The following is a 21,012-nucleotide window of genomic DNA, read 5'->3' as shown; positions in this document are numbered from 1 at the left end:
TGTAACCTTGTGTTTCATATTTCTCCATGGAGATAAAGACTCACTTCAAAGTGTGCCATGGAAAAAACTTAGACTTGCTTTAAAACCTGATACGTTGGTGTGGACAAACTGTAATTTGCGATCCAGAATCCTGGCACTTGGATTGTTTATCCAAGTTGTTATAACAAAACAGGAGACACAGATACACCACTTGATTGAAGTTGATCTAATATCACTCACATTGCAGTTGAAATACAACCACACTGCAAATAATAAATTACTCGCTTGTTTTCTGGTTGCATAGATCTTGTGTATACCCCTGAACAGTCGTAATGTTGGCTTTAGGACAAAATATGAAAGTCGATCAGTGTTATTTTATCACACTCGTGTGCCTACATTCATTGGAAATTTGTAGAAAGCGGAAGTTTGGAAGAACTCTGAAAAGGGCATGTTTTTCAGCAGTAGATTTTAGCTCACAAGCAAAACTTTATAAGTTCAAATTACTGGAGTCTGTTTATAACAAAGACACTGAATGAACAAAAATCTGTTCAGATCTCCTCAACCAGATGAGCCAGAAACATGCGTGCAGCTAAATTTGCTGTTGACGCCAGCACATGTGGATAAAGGCTTTCCAAGAAGAATATTGTGAACAGCTAGATTCCTTAAATGTAAAAATACATTAGATCTAGTACCATGAATCATTTTTACCTTTTTTCCGTTCTATGTCCGCTAGTTTGGGATTTTTTGAAATCCTGCTTTGATGTTTTTGCAAGCAAGAAAAGGGCTGGCTGAATGCTTTTGGAAACCCTAACCTTTAAGAGGACATTTCGGGTCGTGTACTGCTGTACTCCCAAGTCTAATGCTTTTGAAAGTGTCTCTTTGCACTGTAAATAGGGTTATATTGACAACATCCAAAGAAATTTGAAATTTTCACCAGCAGGGCCAACATCATGCCAGTATTCAGATAGAGACCTAATGGTGTTGGTTGAATGTTATTGGCATCTTGTACTTTCGACCCTTAAAGATAGGCTGATATGGAAATATACCCCACATGGTTCTGAACTTCCATTGCAAGTAGTTCATGCAATCTGGGTATTATATTCTGACCTTGTTTGCAGATTAATTGTTTGCATTTTATGATATTGCTTGTATCTTATTCAGTGTGCTACATGTTTTATGATTGTGGTGTGAGGAGCCCGGTAGTTGCAATTTGATGCCAGACTGCTCCTTTCTAAATAATGCACTTTCACACAGTTTTCAAATGTACGGTGTTGGCCATCTTGGTACAGTTCGTTAAACAAAAGAAATTTCTCGGCAGTATCATTACACATACTTGCACATGTGGTGATGCATTCACATGTGGACATGATCAATCTGGCATCACTCTGGGGAGTTCTTACTTTGGATAACAGCAGTAACATTTTTGCTGTTGCTGGACATTATTGGCAAAGCTACAAGGTGAAACCCATTGACTTTGTCAGTACTTGTTTTTTAAGTCTTCTAAATCTTCATTTTATATTGTGGATACATTTATCCAGCAGAGTTGTGGTTGAAATGGTGTCATGACCTTCTCGCTATCGAGTGATCTGTGGATGACATGAATGTCATGACATCTCGATGTTATGTGCTGTCAGTGCCGTTCGCTTCTGTACTGAGGAAGGACGGAAAGGATTGTGGTAAGAATAAAGCACCACAGTGGCCACTATACCGCACTGACACATCCTGACTAAGCCAAGGATCATAAGACTGCTGAAGAGACCTGCAGACCATAAAGTCTGTTCCATTATCTCTCTTTAGGACTGACCTTTTCAGTTACATCCTTTCTCTAACAACAAAAGTGCAACCAAGGAGAATATTTATTGCATACAAAATCTATAAAATTACCACTTACCTACATTCCAAACAATTTTTGATTTAAAGGAGACTTGCTGTGGCTTAAAAGATAGTGAGGTGAAAACAGACCTGTTTTTAGGTTGAGCGTAAGCGTGCGTCCTCTTGTGTACTTCTTCTGTGGTGTGGGCTGTCAGCTATTTCATTTGTTAGTTTAAGTGTCATTCAAAAATCCTTGCTTGCTAGTGGTCAGTCATGCCTCTTCGTCCCTCCTTCTTCTGTGTGGGAGCAGGGACCAACTACTGTATAATTACGCTTTGTCCTGTTTATCTGGGCTGTAGAGGACTTTTTTATTTATTTCTTTTTTTACTTTGTTTCCTGCTCATGTCGAGGGAAGCTTCCCTTTTCATTTGTAGAGCATTCTTACTCTGTGTTAAGTTGAGCTGTAAACAAGTCTATAAATCAGGCTGTTATCATGGTCACATTTGGCCTTTGTTGGCTCTCTGCACTCTCTTAGCTGCCTGGCTCCCGCCCTTCATTGGCTTGGAATTTTGGAATTTCTTAGAGTGTGCCTAGCTGCGATACCTGTGCTGACAGCAAGGACGGAGGATCGCTTGTTTACTTAATTACTTGTTTAATTAATTACTTGTTTTAATTTTGCAAAGGTATTGGAGGTTTTACATGAGTACCAGCTACATTGCACAAGGATATATTCATTTTTAGATGCACAGGGAGATTAAATGATGTTGAGCCGATGCAGTGACTCGAGCCCATGTCCTCTGTTCCAAAGTCAGCAGCTCTAGTCATTGCACCACTCTTTCTTCCTGTTGTAGCATTCTGTATCCGTTGTCTTTCCTTAAACTGCATTCTGCATCAGCTGTGTTTGTCATGATGGTCACACGTCTACTTCTCTTTCCCTAAGCCCTGTTATTCGGGTATGCAGCACATCCACTTTCCAGAAATAGGGCCAGTTTAAAGTAAGTTGTGATGATCAATTATTTTACTTTAGCTCCCAACAGTCTGCTTTGCTCTTCGAGGTGTTAGAGAATCTCACCACTACAAGGGTGCTTATATTGCTTTTCCATCGTCCTTCTCCCCCTCAACATTTTTTAATTAGTCAGTGATATATATTTATATCTACGTCAAAGCATTCAGTGACATTTCACAATTTATTTACAAATCAATTTAGGTAATTTGTGTACTAATTAAAATGATTTAATCAGAAACTGCTCATTTGTAAATAATGATAGTGTGAACCTAATCAAGTATTGTGCTTCATGTGAAATAGTAGCTGAACCTATGACATCATCTACATCCAAGTCTAAGAGTTCAGTACAGTAAGCCTGACTAAGCATCAATGTATATGTCCTGATGTTCTCCATGTAAAGGAGTGCACATTCAAAACAGCAAGTCCCTGTAGAAGTCTGCATGGATTAAGTGCTCTCAGATGTGTCTTGTTTCCACACATTGAACCATCACTACTTTATTGCAACCAGTGGCATAAATAATTATTTAAAACGTTTTCCTCTTTTCAAATCATGTGAAACAAGTAACAAACAAATAATACTGCTGGCAAGGCAGGATCATGGAGTGTCATGTCAGCATTCTTTGCTGCCTAGTCGCCGTGATTGGACACTGGTTCAAAGAGTAATTTAAGTTGATGGGTTTGCAGTTTAACCAATATGCTCAAAATATTAGGTCTGATATTCCTCAATGGTGGCTGAAGGACAGTTATCGCGTGCTACTGAACAATCAGCATACTATTTGTTTAAAAAGTGTCTTTTGTTCTAGAGATTTTTTAGCTTGACAATTCGAGAAATTCATTTATTCACTTCCAACGACTGTTTTTAATATTTAAATCAATGGTCAAATTCCACTTTACAGCTTGAAAATGCTACAAATGTCAAGTGTGGGGACACTGGAATACATTTCATCAAACGTTTTCAGAGATGGATTTGCATTAAAATCGCCCATGTAAAACTGGAAACCCCAATGCATTTGCAAGAAAAATATTGTGGTTTTGGCAGGCTGCAGCATCTGTGTTTATTGTCCAATGGTCAAGTGAAAAACCGAAGCACTGTACTGTGATAGCACCAGAAACTGCATTAGAGATGGATTCAACTTGAAAAAAAAATGCAATAAAAGTCCTAAATATCAACTCTCCATATAGATGTAACCTTTTGAGGATAGCCAAGAATAATGAGGTACTGGGAAATTATGAAAAATGTAGATCTCCTGTATTTACGTAAATGGACATACTACCTTCATTTTAATCACTCAGCAATGTTTAACATAATAGCCACATTTAAAACATACTATCAAAAAAACCATAGCTGTATTTGCTTTTGGGATAAAGGAAATTAATCAAATGCATTTATTGTTCTGCTTTCACTGTCTGTTATTCACCCATATTCATTAATCCCCTTTCTTTATATAGCTCAAATTTCCACTTTACATTTTAATAAAAACACTATCCCTATGCCTGCTGAAACTCATTTGCAACAGGCTTGCCAGCATGCAGTGCCGCCATGTGCCACATGATCGCGGCAGTTTTCACAAGGCCACCCAGTGAACTGCCAATATCACATGGTGAACACAGGGTGAGCCGGAAACCTCTACATGTACTATGTTTCTAATATATTTCTGGAGGATCCGTAGAGTTTAGTTGACTTTCCCGTTTTATAGCCTCCCCAGGCATGAGGAGGCGGATGTTTCTTCAGTGACGGGCACATACGCCTACCCTCTGGCCACTCTACCTCCAGCGTCTGTCTACTGCTATGCCCAGGGACTGACTCAGTCTCACCCCTTCCTGCTCTCCTAGCCATTCCCCAACCCCACAAGACCCTACCTCCTCTCAAAGACGGCGAAAATCCGGCAGGTGAGGTGTGCCCCATGTGTCCAATGGAAGCATTTTCTTTGCCAATCCACGTGAGTGAAGCTAGTGTATCTGGTGCAATAATGTTAGTAGGCAGTGAAAGTGTGCTTACTTTTCTTTGATTTTCAGAAACAAACACCCGGGGAGTCATTTTGTTTCCGAAAACAAAAAAATAAATTATCTGGAGCTTTCCTCCATAGTTTGTGTTGGAGTAGGTTGGTGCCACTGTTTAACAAGAACAGGAAAAATACATTTTTTTTCTGGGAATTGTGTTAGTCAGCGTTAGTCAGATGAAAATGCTGTGCTTTGAAAAGATTAGTTTGGCAACAGACATGGATAGTCTAATCCCCTGAGACACCGCTGCAAAGGTTATGCACTTAAAAAAATGTGCTTTCTTTCGGGACCAGTGGTGGTGCTTAGTTAGTTGTGAGCTCTCTGCAGCACGTTCTCATTGACTTTAATGACCTATTGGTTGCAGTAATTCTGCTAACCGTAGTCCTGGCCACTGAGTTCGATTCTGATGCTTTGTAGCATTCCTGATGTTTTCCCTATGATTGGTGTGACTCCATAAATTTGGGTAGGATCTCAAATAAACATTTTCTGCCCACCTTGGTTCCAGCCTCATTGCCTGTATTACCAATATGGAATAACTGTTCTAAGAAAGATAGTTGACATGAACAGGTGCATATCTTCTTTTCACTTATTTCTTTTCATCTGCGTTAAATAAGGGTATTTAGTATTTTAATTAACTCTCACACAGTTAGCAATATTGTTTTGTGCTACTCTGCTTTATTAACCCCTTCGCTGCCAGGCCTTTTCCCCCTCCTGTGCCAGGCCTTTTTTGCCTATTTGGGGCAGTTCGCGCTTAGGCCCTCATAACTTTTTGTCCACATAAGCTAACCGAGCCAAATTTGCGTCCTTTTTGTCCAACATCCTAGGGATTCTAGCGGTACCCAGACTTTGTGGGTTCCCCTGAAGGAGGCCAAGAAATTAGCCAAAATACAGTGAAAATTTCGTTTTTTTAAACAAAAATTCGAAAAAGTGGCTGCAGAAGAAGGCTTGTGGTTTTTCCCCTGAAAATGGCATCAACAAAGGGTTTGCGGTGCTAAACTCAGCAGCTTCCCAGCTTTCAGGAACAGGCAGACTTGAATCAGAAAACCCCATTTTTCAACACAATTTTGGCATTTTACTGGGACATACCCCATTTTTGCAATTGTTTGTGCTTTCAGCCTCCTTCCAGTCAGTGACAGAAATGGGCATGAAACCAATGCTGGATCCCAGAAACCTAAACATTTCTGAAAAGTAGACACAATTCTGAATTCAGCAAGGGGTCATTTGTGTAGATCCTACAAGGGTTTCCTACAGAAAATAACAACTGATAAAGAAAAATAATATTGAAATTGAGGTGAAAAAAACATCAATTTTTCTCTACGTTTTACTCTGTAACTTTTCCCTGCAATGTCAGATTATCGAAAGCAATATACCGTTATGTCTGCTGGACTTCTCTGGTTGCGGGGATATATAGGGCTTGTAGGTTCATCAAGAACCCGAGGAACCCAGAGCCAATAAATGAGCTGCACCCTGCAGTGCGTTTTTCATTCTATACCGGGTATACAGCAATTCATTTGCTGAAATATAAAGAGTCAAAAATTGCTATCAAGAAAACCTTTGTATTTCCAAAAAGGGCACAAGATAAGGTGTTGAGGAGCAGTGGTTATTTGCACATCTCTGAATTCCAGGGTGACCATACTAGCATGTGAATTACAGGGCATTTCTCAAATAGATGTCATTTTTACACACACTCCTATATTTGGAAGGAAAAAATATAGAGAAAGACAAAGGGCAATAACACTTGTTTTGCTACTCTATGTTCCCCCAAGTCTCCCGATAAAAATGATACCTCACTTGTGTGGGTAGGCCTAGCGCCCGCGACAGGAAACGCCCCAAAGCGCAATGTGGACACATCCAATTTTTTGAAAGAAAACAGAGGTGATTTTTGCGAAGTGCCTACTTGTAGATTTTGGCCTCTAGCTCAGCCGGCACCTAGGGAAACCTACCAAACCTGTGCATTTTTGAAAACTAGAGACCTAGGGGAATCCAATATGGGGTGACTTGTGGGGCTCGGACCAGGTTCTGTTACCCAGAATCCTTTGCAAACCTCAAAATTTGGCTAAAAAAACACATGTTCTCACATTTCTGTGGCAGAAAGTTCTGGAATCTGAGAGGAGCCACAAATTTCCTTCCACCCAGCGTTCCCCCCCCAAAGTCTCCCGATAAAAATGATACCTCACTTGTGTGGGTAGGCCTAGCGCCCGCGACAGGAAACGCCCCGAAGCGCAACGTGGACACATCCAAATTTTTGAAAGAAAACAGAGGTGTTTTTTGCAAAGGGCCTACCTGTGGATTTTGGCCTGTAGCTCAGCCGGCACCTAGGGAAACCTACCAACCCTGTGCATTTTAGAAAACTAGAGACCTAGGGGAATCCAATATGGGGTGACTTGTGGGGCTCGGACCAGGTTCTGTTACCCAGATCCTTTGCAAACCTCAAAAGTTGGCTAAAAAAACACATGTTCCTCACATTTCTGTGGCAGAAAGTTCTGGAATCTGAGAGGAGCCACAAATTCCCTTCCACCCAGCGTTCCCCTAAGTCTCTCGATAAAAATGGTACCTCACTTCTGTGGGTAGGCCTAGCGCCCACGAAAGGAAGTGGCCCAAAACACAACGTGGACACAACATATTTTTTCACAGAAAACAGAGGTGTTTTTTGCAAAGTGCCTACCTGTGGAGTTTGGCCTCTAGCTCAGCCGGCCCCAGGGGGGGGCAGAAATGCCCTAAAATAAATTTGAACCCCCCCCCCTCAAACCCCCCATGCCCGGGAACGACCCGTGCCTACGGGGTCGCTCCCCCTGCGTGACATTGGCTCCAAAAAACAAATCCCCGGTGCCTAGTGGTTTCTGCCCCCTTGGGGGCAGATTGACCTAAAATCGCCCAATCTGCCCCCAAGGGGGGCAGAAATGGCCTAAATACAATTTGCCCCTAAGGGGAGCGACCCTTGCCTGATGGGTTGCTCCCCGTCTCTAAAAAAACAAACAAACAAAAAAAAACCACACAAAAAAAATGTTTTCCCTGGCGCCTAGAGGTTTCTGCCCCCCCTGGGGGCAGATGGGCCTAATAATAGCCCCCCCCCCCCCCCCCCCGGAGCGACCCTTGCCAACGGGGTCGCTCCCCCTGCGTGACATTGGCGCCAAAAAACAAATCCCCGGTGCCTAGTGGTTTCTGCCCCCTTGGGGGCAGATTGACCTAAAATCGGCCAATCTGCCCCCAGGGGGGCAGAAATGGTCTAAATACAATTTGCCCCCCCAGGGAGCGACCCTTGCCTAAGGGGTCGCTCCCCTTGCCTGATGGGTCGCACCCCATCTCTAAAAAAACAAACAAACAAAAAAAAAAACACACCATTTTTTTTTCCCCCTGGCGCCTAGAGGTTTCTGCCCCCCCTGGGGGCAGATCGGCCTAATAATAGGCCAATCTGCCCCCAGGGGGGGACAGAAATGGCCTAAAATAAATTTGCCCCCCCAGGGAGCGACCCTTGCCTAAGGGGTCGCTCCCCTTGCCTAAGGGGTCGCTCCCCTTGCGTGAAATTCATGCAAAGAAACTCCCTGGTGTCTAGTGGTTTCTGCCCCCAAGGGGGGCAGATTGGCCTCATCAAATTAGGCCAATCTGCCCCCAAGGGGGCAGAAATGGCCTAAATATAATTTTCCCCCAAGGGGAGCGACCCTTGCCTAAGGGGTCGCTCCCTACCTAAAAAAAAAAATAAAAAAAAAAAAAAAAAAGTAAAAAAAAATACAAAATTTATCCCTGGTGCCTAGAGGTTTCTGCCTCCCCTGGGGGAAGATCGGCCTAATAATAGGCCGATCTGCCCCCAGGGGGGGCAGAAAAGGCCTTCCCGAAAAAATGCCCCCCCCCTCGGAGCGACCCTTGCCCAAGGGGTCGCTCCCTTATGACAATTTCAGAAAAAAAAAAAAATCCCTGGTGTCTAGTGGGGTTTCAAAAGCCGGATTGCAAGCAATCCGGCCTATGAAACCCTTGGAGAGACTTCAAAGGGAAGGAAATACATTTCCTTCCCTTTGAAGCTCCTCCGGGCCTCCCCCAGTGATTAAAAGGGCGATGGGGAGGCCCCTGTGACAAATCAGCGTGCGCTGACGTCACAGTGGTGAGGGGGGTCGGGGGTGGAAGGGGAAGGTCTTCCCCCTTCCATACCTGCCTTGGGGGGGGGGAGGGGGGTGCACGGGGGCGCGCGCTAGCGCTCCCCCAAGTTCCCCTGTGCCTTGGACGAGGTGACCTCGTCCAAGGCACAGGGGAACTGTAGCCTTGGACCAGGTGACCTCGTCCAAGGCACAGAACAGGTTAATGTTCAAGAACATAGCCTAATTGGATCTCTCATTTTATGACTGTATCACTAATACCTAGAGAATTTTTTGAACAAAAAGAAAAGCACGCTGAGAAGTATAGCTACTGGCTTTGCCGTTGCGTAGATGGGATTGTCCATCAAGCCCGTGGCATTGCTTAGTAGTTACGTTGTACCATTTGTGTTCCCTTTATATTTTGGTGATGTCTATCGAGTAGTTCTTTTGTTGTTAGGCTACATGTATAACCGGAAGAGTAGCATATAATTGAGAACCAACGTGTGTTCTTTGATGTATTTTCTTTGCCGACATGGCAATATTTTACATTTTAATTTGTCTGTGTTTTTTTGGTTTAGGTAGTGCATGCGATTTGGATGTCTAGGGAGATATAAACACTTGGTGCTGCTCACCAACGTTCCTTGAACAATCACGTGATTTACTGCTTTCGTTGTTCACAAAGTAAAGAAGTGTGTTCACATTGGCTTTCTTTGAGATGCAATACAAATATTTCAACCTTCCTTTTGATAGAACTATCTACTCTGAGAATATTGCTGCACATTTCTTTTAAGTTCTGCTCTTGCCACGCCAACTTTATTTTCTGGATCCTTTCCACAAGCCGTACATTATTCAATATCTATGTGCCCCCTTCCTTTGCTTCTATTGTTAAAGCACGTGGTTTTGAGATATTTTCATACACAGATGATACCAGCTAGTCATCTCTTTTGGACATGATATTGATGCAGTGAAAGCTCGTTTCTCTGATTGTATGAGAAAGATAGGAGCCTAGATGATGGAGATTTGCCTGCAAGTGAGTGGTGATAAAACTGAGGTCCTGTTGTTCGGTAAAGGTCAACAGCTATGGACTCAAGATTGGTGGCCCCTCAACTGGGCCCGCCCCATCTCCGCAGTAGACAGTAAACAATCTCAGTATTAAACTTGATCAATCTCTGTTGATGAAGTATCATGGGCCAGATGTATGAAGCTTATTACCGGTCACAAACATCAGGCTACTGGTAAAATGCATTTTGGCATGTTCCAACACTACTTTGCAAGTCGGTAATGTATTACCAACTCGCAAAATAAGGTTTGAGAGTTGCTTTTAGGAACGGGCACATAAAGGACATCCCTTCTGAATAGTGAGTTGCTGAGCCGTGTATGAATGGTTTGCTACCAGAATGCAGTCACAAAACATTCATACATTACCGACTCCGTGAAGGAGGTGGGTAGTAACACATGCGCAAACAGGACAGGGTCCCTAATGGGCCCCTCCCCCCTATGTGAATGGGGGCGCCAACATTTTTTAAGAGCAGGCAGAGGTCCCACAGAGCACTCTTAAAAATGAAAACTTTTCATTTTTATTTTTTAAAAGCATCCCGTTTTCCTTTAAAAAAAAAAAAACTGCTTTATTTAAAAAGCAGTCACAGACATGATGGTCTGCTGACCCCAGCAGATCACCATCCCTGTGAGTGCAGGCCATTACCAATGGGTCGCAAATGGCGACCTGCCTCGTGTATATTGATGAGGCAGGTCCCTTGAGACCCATTTGGGAATTGCTAACAGTGCGAAACACACTGTAGAACATGGCAGTTTATGATTTTGTTAATAACGATTTGCAAAACATCACTATCAAGAAATAGCAAACCACTTCTTTAGTACATCTGACACCATGTCTCTTTCTTCTGTTCCACTTGTTTTGCCACTATGGTCTTGCTAAGGAAAGTGTTCCTTCCTCTGCCAGGAAAACACTAATACAAGCATTAATTATAAGTAGGCCGAACTACAGAAATGATTTATTAATATAGGCCAATGAGACCGATCTCCAAGGTGCAAGTACTGCAGAATACCGCTGTGCTACTTGATAACAATCTTCCTTCAGGCTCTTCCTCTTCATTATTAAGAGCCTTACATTGGCATCCAGTCAGGAAAAGATCAATCTTCAAGCTCTGCTGCCTTATGTACAAAGCACTAATGGGAAAGGATCCAAACTACCTGCAGATGAAGCATAGCTACTACTGTCCGTTTAGAAATCTTAAGGATTCCCATATCCGCTCAGCACGATAATCCCTTATCCCGCTGTCTCACTTTTGACTTTTGGAATAATCTCTTAAATCACATTCCATCTTGCACAGATTATGCCAAACTCAACATAACTATTCTTTTGCGGTGCAGGTTTAATTTGCTACTGCATTATGTTGAGCAAGGGGACCCTACACCCAGCTTCCATACTGCAGTCCAGGATGTTGCTTCAATATTATAGCACCAGAGCACTCTCAAACAGTCATAGCAAGGAATAACACTTCCTTGCAGAAATAAATAGTTCAGAAATACATTAGGCATCCTAAAGTTTCAGATTTTATTCACAAGATGCCAACTCTTCAGTGAGTAATTGCAATCAACAGCTTCGAGGCTTTCAGTTTTCAGCAAGTTTCTTACAATAAACAGCCACATGTTTCGTCTGATACAGTTTTTTTCCTAGTGTTTGTGATCTCTTAAGAAACAGTTGTAGGTTTCAAGTAGTAATGAGTCAACAAGTCTGGTACATGGTTTTAATAAGCAACATGTCGGTGTGTATATATAACTTTGCACCAGTTTGATGAATGTCCGCAAAAGTTTGCAGACCTGCTGCCCTCGTTTCATGGTAGGAGTACTAAAAGTGTTTCCCTGTGTTTGGTCAAGGGGGTGCGAATAACTAAGTGCCCGCCAAAACAGGCTTCAAATCCAATGCATTTTACATAGACTTTTGTATTTAGTGTAGCGCAAAACCAGCCAGTCGGATTTTGCTGAAATTTGGCAGCATTTGATATTAGGGTGCACTGGTAATCCTTTTGGGTACTGCAGTTAAGTAGAGTATTTGTTAAGTTATAATGATTTTCAAGTTATTGATGTCTTGTAGCAAGGAAGCCCAAAAATAGACTAGACCGCATGTGTAAAGTTTCAGATTTACTGCATGACAACTGAAAGACACATTTATGGTCACATGATTACGTAAACCAATAAGCAAATACAATAGATACAAAGAAATAATTTGCATTAAATATGATTGCCGCTCTGTAGTTAGTTAGTATTCCCAAAGAAAGGAATTTCTCAGATATTAGCCCCCTAAGAACTTTCAGTCAATCAATCGAGGTACTTATAGAGCACAAACTTGGCACCCGTGGGGGATCTGTAGGCGCTTTAGTGAATCTGCATGTGTCGTCCTGCTTGAGGTGGTGGCCGAAGAGCCAGGTCTTGAGTTGCTTCCTGAACTCAATGAGAGGGGGAGCCGTGCGAAGGTGGAGGGATAGGTAGTTCCAGGTCTTGGCGGCGAGGTAGGAGAAGGAGCGCTGTGGCTGAGTGGAGTTCTCTTGTCAGTAGGTGGAAGTAGATGCGACTGTTGAGGTAGGCAGGTCCCTTGTTGTGGAGGGACTTGTAACTTTCCACCCGTTTGATAAAACACCACAAAACATTCCAGACCTATAGCATTTTCTGCATTTTCAGATGATGTATATTTTTGTGGTAAATCCTTCAGGGAGTGCAAAGATGAAAGGGGGGGTCCAAAAATGTGTTTTCCGCTAATGCATTTTCCATAGTGTATTGTATTTGACATTGCAAGAAAATGCCTGAATGGATTTACATGAACTCTGGCAGGATTGTATATTATGGTACAGAGATGATGCTTTTTGGGCACTGCAGTTCAGTAGGGTAAGTATTTGTTAAGTTTTTTATAAAGCATTTAAACTTAGTGATACCTCTAACCACAGTAAATTTTCTGAAACTACTGAAGTACATAGCGGTAAAAGTATTAAAAAATATATATATAGAAAAATATAAATTTCCCTACATATTACCGCTTAGATAGAGGTAAGTAGAAGGTCCCTACCTGTTACCACTTTAATTAATGCCCTAACACTGAACACATCCAAAGCGCAGTTAAAACAAATGGCTGGCTTTCACTCTCTAAAAACAGCCGTTACCCAATTCTATCCTGGTTTGTCATCGCCATATACCACGCGTACTGTAAAGTTATCAAAGTTATACTATGGCCCAAAATATAAGTAAGGTCTAGTAGTATTATTGGATTGTGGTAACTTTGCATCACTCATGGTGTTGCATGGGCAATAAAATACTTAACTCAGATTTACAAAGGAATGCAAGGCCACCATGCTGGGCCCTGTGTTGATAGGTAAATCTAGAGAAATAAAAGGCAGCACAATTCGCTGTTTTGCTTTACTTTGCACATAAGATTCAAGATTTGTATTTCGTGATTTGGAACTCCAAGGAGGTCCACATAAAACATGAGCATACAAAAATATAAAACACCTTCCTTTAAGTCATAAAAGCCATTAAACTACTTCCCTCCTACCATACAATCAAATTAACAGATCAAAGGACCAAAGTTTATACTAAAATGTTTCAATTAAAAAATAAAAAGGATTTAAAAAAAGTTAACAAATTTGATACAAAACACTTAATTTGGAGGACTATATAAGAATTGCAAGGCCTCATATTGTCCGCACAGAAAGCTTCAAGAAGAGAGGTCTCGACAGCTTGCGATGACAAAATAGCAAGGCAGGGCAGACAAATAAAACATGCTTCAAGTCCTGGGTACCATTTTGACGAAGGTTTCATACATTTGAGGATCCGTGCCATTTATACCTTAGTACATTTAACAGAGGTATATTCAATCTCATTAAGATCCAAAAGTGCCTAATCCCATGTTGCAAATTCCATGCCAAGGATGGTTGCAAACTTTTCATAATACCAGAATTCATTAATACTTCATCCCTTCCTTTTTTACAGCAGGAGTTGCTGTCCAGACCATGACTTAAATGTACTTAAGATTTGTTTTAGGCTGGCCTTTATTGCGTTGGCAATAAAAAAGATACCACATTTCGATCCAGCACAAGATGGTAAAGTTCATACTTGAAACTTCTAAAACAAAATAAAATAAAAACAAAGACTTTCTTTCTTCGAGTCAAAAAATCTCCTTTCATATAAAGTGCCTTAGGAAGGAAGCATAATTTCTCAACATGCAAAACCTACTGTACCACTCCCACCAAGCCCCGTGTAAATGAACTTTTAATACCAAATTCCAGTCTTAGGGCAGCAGCAATTCCATAAGTGTTACATGAGGATAAACTTCGTAATATTTGACCGTCATCCTTATCTAGAACACCCTATTTTGACACCTCGATTAACTCCGCTGCATACAAGTGGGTGGAATCATATGCTGGTATACTGATTAGAGGTGGGGAATATGTCTCCTACCTACAGCATTATAGAATACACCCAACCCCTTGGCCTATGAATGCGCTTTACCAACACTATTTGAGATGTGATCTGAATCACTTAGGGTACTGGACATCATTTTTCCTAAGAAAGTATGTGATCTAATCCTTTCCAATTTTTGGGAACCCAAATGCCATGAAAAATTACCATTGTACATGCTTTCTTCTCCTGTAAACATAAAATTTTACTATTTGAGGAGGTATTTTTCAAATAATGTATGTCGGCATATTGTTGCAATGCCTCTAAGCAGTTATTTAAACCTTTTTTTTGGTGGTTAGATCAAGGATTACAATGTCATTACCATAAAGTAGGCAAGTTAAAGATCGATCTCCGATACTTGGTAGAAAGCGCAGACCTTCCAAAAGGATGCTGGGCAAATCATATATGCCTAATGAAAATAACAATGGAGCAAGTAAACATCCTTGCTTCAGACTATTATTTTTTGTCAGGAAGCCCATGAATAAACCCCGGTCTCCACCCACCATGACTTGACATCAGGTTGAGAAGTGCAAGGCAATAATGAAATGCAGCAGGGTTTCTGGTTTGCCGAGTTTGGATAACTTTTTTCACAGAGTTGAATGATTGACTTTATAAAAGGCTGTGGAAAGATCTATAAATGTGGCATATATTGAGGAGCCCCGATGGTTTCATATTTTTCGTTAATAAGCTGCAGGGCAGCGATATTATCTAAGGTGCCATGGTTTTCCCGAAAGCCCGTTTGTTCTAATGGGATAATCTTATACCTCTATACCCAGGTATTAGGTTGATCCAGTAAATACCTAGTGAAGATCTTGCCAATTGCATCTAACAAGGCAATTTGATGATAGCGGGCGATTTTGTGTCACCCTTTTTTTAGTCAGTGGAATGATTTCACTTCCAGTCCATGAAAAAGGGTCTGTACTTGAGATAACAGGATTCGAAGATCAGAAAAAGTATTGTTGCCCAGAGTGTAGCCTCCTTTTTTTTTTTTTTTTTTCTAATAAGCAATGTCAGGCCCCCTTGCACCAGACGATCACATTGCGCGGATCAAAGACTCTATTTCACCCACCGAAGGAGGGCCGTAGCTAGCTGTTAACAGCTCTGGGCCAGCAAGCAAATCTTCAATTTGAATTTTAACTCCTGGGTTCTCCTCATAAAGTAATGAAATGTTACCTCCCCACGCATCCTTAGGGATAGGAGAAGTATAAAACCTCACCCTGAACCCATAACAGTTGCCAATGATCTCCTAGAGTCTTCTAGCATTTTTCTTATATGCTGCTTCTCTTAAGTCAACCCACCTGCGATGAGTGCACTGCTATCTTATCCCAGCATTCAATCTGCTTCTTTTCCTCTTCAAAAGAGATATGTCTATCCCTTTCCTTTCAGAGAGAAACAAACTATTCTAATCAATATATTAATGTCCTTATTCAAGGAAAGAAGTGGCAGACATAATGGTTTATAAGAAGGCTTGGAATACATTGGTCGAGCATCCTTTATAATCTGCTTCATGAATAGGAAGAAGAAGCTGAAATTATCGACCTTCCAAAGACCTAAATCTTATACTGCTCTCTCCAACAGCCCTTTCAAATGAGAGATTTTAGAGGGGAACTATTGCAGCCTGTCAGAGTTCTTATTATATTTTGAGTTGAGTCCATCCATTTTCCATGACCCTACAGAGGACAAACTGATCTCTAGGGAAAAGACTAGAAATTTATGATCACTAAGTGGGGAACCTACAATTTTTAAGTAAGTTAGAAGGTGGAAAATAGAGCAGGAAGCAATAAGATAATCAATGATAGAATATCCCTGCGGGGATTTATGGGTGCATTAGGCAGGTGAGTCTTGATTGAATCTTACATTTACAATCACACATTCATTCTTACAGTTCGCACCATAATCTACATTGCTGCTAAGTTTCACATACATCCGTAGCCATGCCACTGTAGCCACTCCACGATACACTATACCACTCTTCGCCACTCCACTGTACAGGACTCCACTCCACTTTATGCTATTACTGTAGGCTTCACCGGTCCACTAGACGCTACTCCATGTACACTATTTGACTCTACACCATTCTGCTTTATTCCACTCAACTCGACTGAAAGCCACTCCATTATACAAAACTTCATTGTACGCTATTCCACTGTATGCCACCCCATTGTACGCTAATCCACTCTACACCATTCCAGTGTGTGGGATCCACCCTACACTTTAAGCTATTACACTGTATGCACCACCACTGTAGGCCACTCTAGTCTGTGTCGCTCCACTGTACGCTACTCTACTGGATGCTATTCCACTCTACGCCATTCTACTGTACACCACTTCACTGTATGCCACTTCACTGTACACTACTCCACATCACTTCACTATACACCACTTCATTTTACGATATTCGATTGGATCCCACTCCAGTCTACGCCACTCCACTGAATGCTATTACACTCTACCCCAATCCACTATACACCACTCCAGTCTGCACCACCCCTCTACGTCACTCCACTCTATGCTGCTACACTGTACATAGCTCCACTCTACACCAGTCCACTCTATGCTATTACACTGTATGTAACTCCACTCTACGCCTCTTCAGTGTATGCTACTCCACTGTAGGCCACTCCGCTATACGCAACTTCAGTATGTTACTCTATGCCATTCTACTGTATGACACTCCACTGTGTGCTATTCCACTCTATGCCACTTAGTTGTATGCTCCTCCACTCCCGTGTATAGCATTCCACTCTGTGCCACTTCATTCTACACTATTTGATTGTATGCCACTCCACTATGTTATTACATTCTACCTCACGCCACTGTATGGCACTCCAGTTTACACCACTCCATTATTCACCACTCCATTGTTCAGTTCTCCACTATGCACTATTAGACTATGCAACTCCACTCTACAACACTTTGCTTTACACCGCTCCACTCTATTACACTGTACACAACTCCACTCTACACTAGTCCACTCTACGGTATTACACTGTATATAACTTCACTCTACGCCTCTTCAGTGTATGCCTTTCCACTGTATTCCACTCTGCTATATGGTACTCCATTGTATACTTTTCCACTCTACCTAACTCCTTTGTATGCCACTCCATTGAATGCTACTCTGCGTCACTCCAGTGTATGCCACTCACTCTACCCCACTCTATTCTACGCTATTCCATTGAATGCCACACCACTGTATGCTATTACACTCTACACAATTCCTGTGTACGCCACTCCAGACTACACCACTTCACTGTATGGTACTTCACTATACGCTATTTCAGTCCACTCTACTCTACTGTACACAACTTTGGTCTATGCCGCTCCACTGTCTGACACTCTACTCCTCTGTATGCATCTCCACTCTGCAAGACACTAGAACACTCTATGCCACGCTGACACTGTTCTCCACTATATGCCTATCCACTCTATGCCACTGTATGACACTCAGCAACACACCACCCAACTTCTCTCTATGGTATGGCACCCCACTCTACGACACTCTTCTCCAATGTACTCTGACACTCCACTTGATGATACTCCACTCTGTGACACTCTACAACACCCTACTCCGCTCTAAAATGCTCTACTCCACTGTGACGGTCTACGGCACCCTACTGTACTGTTCCATATGCCATTCCATTGTGCAACTCGCTGCTCCAGTCTGATACATAACCACTATATGACACCAATGCCGCTACACTTTTTAATACTTTACTACACTGTATGATATGTCACTACTCTCTACTTCACTTGATTCCAATCTGCAATACTCCAGTCTATGACAATAGATTTTACAACACTTTCTTCCAATGTACTGTACAACACTCCACATACCAACTCACGACACTGGACTCTGATTTGAAACACATTTATATTAACCATTTTTAAGAAAACATTAAAATTCAATGAAAAAACAAAGTGTAAAGCTTTGTTATAGTTAGAAAAATGTATTTTCCTTATACAAACAAAGTTTAAACTACACAAAAATTAACAATTCTAGTTCTAACTTTAATTTCCAATTTATCCACCACCTTCAAATTATTACAAGTACCGGACTTCATTTCACACTCTTGTCCACTCTCTAACCAGACAATGCTAACTATAACTCGCCACTCTACCATGCACTGTGTTCTCGCAAATAATGATACTTCACTGTACAACACTATACAGTACAAGACTCTTAAACACTCTACTTACTTAATGCCACTACACTCTACGACACTGTGCTGTATTCTGTGCCACTCTAATCGATGACACTCTACACTTCATTTCATGGCACTCCAGTTGGTGACACTCCACCGTTAAACACTCTGCTCTACTGTTTGACACACCACTCCACTCTACAGTACGCCACTCCACGATACGACACACCATACCAAATCATTGTATAACACTTTACTCCACTGTATGCTACATCCGTCCACTCTACACTGCTCCACTCTGTTCCACTCTACTGTACTCCTCTCTGCGATACTAGACTCTACAATACTCTCCTTTACTCCAATCAATGACACTCCACGCTATGTGAAACACATTTTTATTAATAAAAAAAACATTAACATACAATGAAAAAACAAAGATTACTGATAATTTATCAATAGAAATACATTATATATTCTTTCTATACAAACCCAGCTTACAATACTCAAACATTAAAAAATGTTAAAGGTATAGTTATAACTTCAGTCTATACTTTATGCACCACCTTCAAATTATTTTAAGTTTTGCACCTCTGAACAGTCTTGTCACCACCCTATATTAGCTATAACTCATGCCTTTTCCATGCACTGTTTATACCCTTGCATGCTACATCACTTACAGAATATGAAATCATAGCATTCATAACAACACTTACAACTCCTCAAATTACATTATTTGTCACAACAGAGTGCATGATATAGTGGCAAGTTATAGTTTGTGTTGTCTGGTTAGCGAGCTAAAAAGAGTATGTAACAAGGTCCACTACCTATAATAATTTGAAGGTGGTGGATAGATTGTAAATGAAAGGTATAACTATAAATTTGTATTTTGTAAAGTTTTGTGTAGGGGTTGTGTAGTTTCCTAACTATAAGCGTCACCTTTGGCATTTTCATTAAAAAAATATGTAATACATATGGGAAACCTATTGAATTATAAATATGTTTCTTCATGTGACTGGACTCAATGTTTTTACTGCTTTAGGCTTCACAAAGTCTCCTGTATGTAGTCGTGGTATATTTCAGAGAGGTCTGTAGCCGTTTGGCCATACAATTCAAATTGATGTGTAAATTTAAGTTTGTAGCTGAATGTAATACAAGCTTTAAAAAATAATTCCTAATGTTAATGTGTTTTTTTGATTTCTTCTTTTTAACTTTTCTTTTCTAAATTGCTTCCCATCCCAGATAAAAGTAGAGGACAAAGTTCAAGATGTCTTTAATTCATTCAAAATCACAGAAAGCTGGTTACGGTGAGTTTATTTTCATTAGTATACATAATAAGCAATAATTATTTATTTCCTCTTGTTTGAGCATTACCTTTTTCTGTAGGCGAAAGGTGGGGCTCTGGCATTATAGTTTTGGATTTGAGTTTCAACACTGCAGGTTCAATTTACTAATGATCCCCAATTTTACTTTTACCTAGGTACTGTTTTGCAAATATATATAGTCCTTCGAAATTGATGTGCAATATCTCATTGGGTGACTAGCTCTCACTCCTTTGCCTGTTGTCTGTTGTTAGTTTCATTCTGCAAAGGTTTTTCACATCGGTAAATGTACAACTATCCAAATATGTTATAATGTGTGTTTTCAAGTCAATTGGGCAAAGTCTTGTAATTTTCTTACTGTTTATACCTAATCAAATTAATAAATTCATGGCGCTGAATTTAATGTCAACTGGTCGGAAACCTTAAAATCTGATGTTTTTCGCCCGTAGATTATAGAGAAGAACAATTGATTGAAGTCTTCCAAAAATTTACCATAAAGTGAAATTTATGGGAATATTGTCACATGATACATACCTCATAGCAAGGTTGTGGTTTAGATATCCATGTTAGCGTCAGAAGCCAACAGGGCCAGAGAGCATTTTACAGGTGAAACAGTTTCCTGTTTTTACCTCTTAATAACTTACAAATTGATCTAGTTTGTCTGTAATCTTCTGCATTCATGAAATTGAACAGATTGTGCTTGTACTATGATTTAACTTGTAAGTGGGGAACATAAGTTACAAAATACACTCTTGTCTTAGTCTTATGGAAATGACTATTAAATAAATCTTTTGCAACTTACCTGGATGTTATTTGCTCAGAAGCATATTGTATGCAAAAGTCAAACATAGCTGTTTAAACTGCATAATGCCTAGTGTGCTAACCTATACTAGTAGTCTTGTTTCATTATTAACTCCTGACTCTGACATGTTTTCCATCAGAAGAAAAGGGGGGGCATGGGTTTCTAGTTATCCTAACTTGTGGGCTGTCACTACACTACCAGAGAATCCTTCTCCGTTGAGCACCCTTTGATTTGGTGCTCTTTGAAGACATTGTAGGTTTTTTTTTCTTCTTGTGATGGTTTCTAAGCGAAGCTCAGTGAAGTCAGACTTTCTGTCCATCATAGTTTAACTCCTTTTTGACTCAACCGGCACCTTTAAAAGTAAGCCTTCTCACGTTTGACCTCCATTATTTGCCACTGCACATTGTAAATG

The 21,012-nt window shown here is 40.9% G+C and overlaps 1 protein-coding gene across 1 annotated transcript in view; it reads left to right on the top strand.

The window, feature by feature from the left end:
* Positions 1-21,012, top strand: part of FNTB (farnesyltransferase, CAAX box, subunit beta) — a 113,731-nt gene that overhangs the window by 10,720 nt on the left and 81,999 nt on the right. The window contains exon 3 of the mRNA XM_069208902.1: positions 19,719-19,783. Coding sequence (XP_069065003.1) covers positions 19,719-19,783 — 65 coding nt within the window. The remainder of the gene's footprint in view (positions 1-19,718; positions 19,784-21,012) is intronic.

Source organism: Pleurodeles waltl, chromosome 9 (genome assembly GCF_031143425.1).
Source record: "Pleurodeles waltl isolate 20211129_DDA chromosome 9, aPleWal1.hap1.20221129, whole genome shotgun sequence".
In the NCBI taxonomy this organism is placed as follows: Eukaryota; Metazoa; Chordata; class Amphibia; order Caudata; family Salamandridae; genus Pleurodeles; species Pleurodeles waltl.
This window is presented reverse-complemented; position numbering and strand designations above follow the sequence as displayed.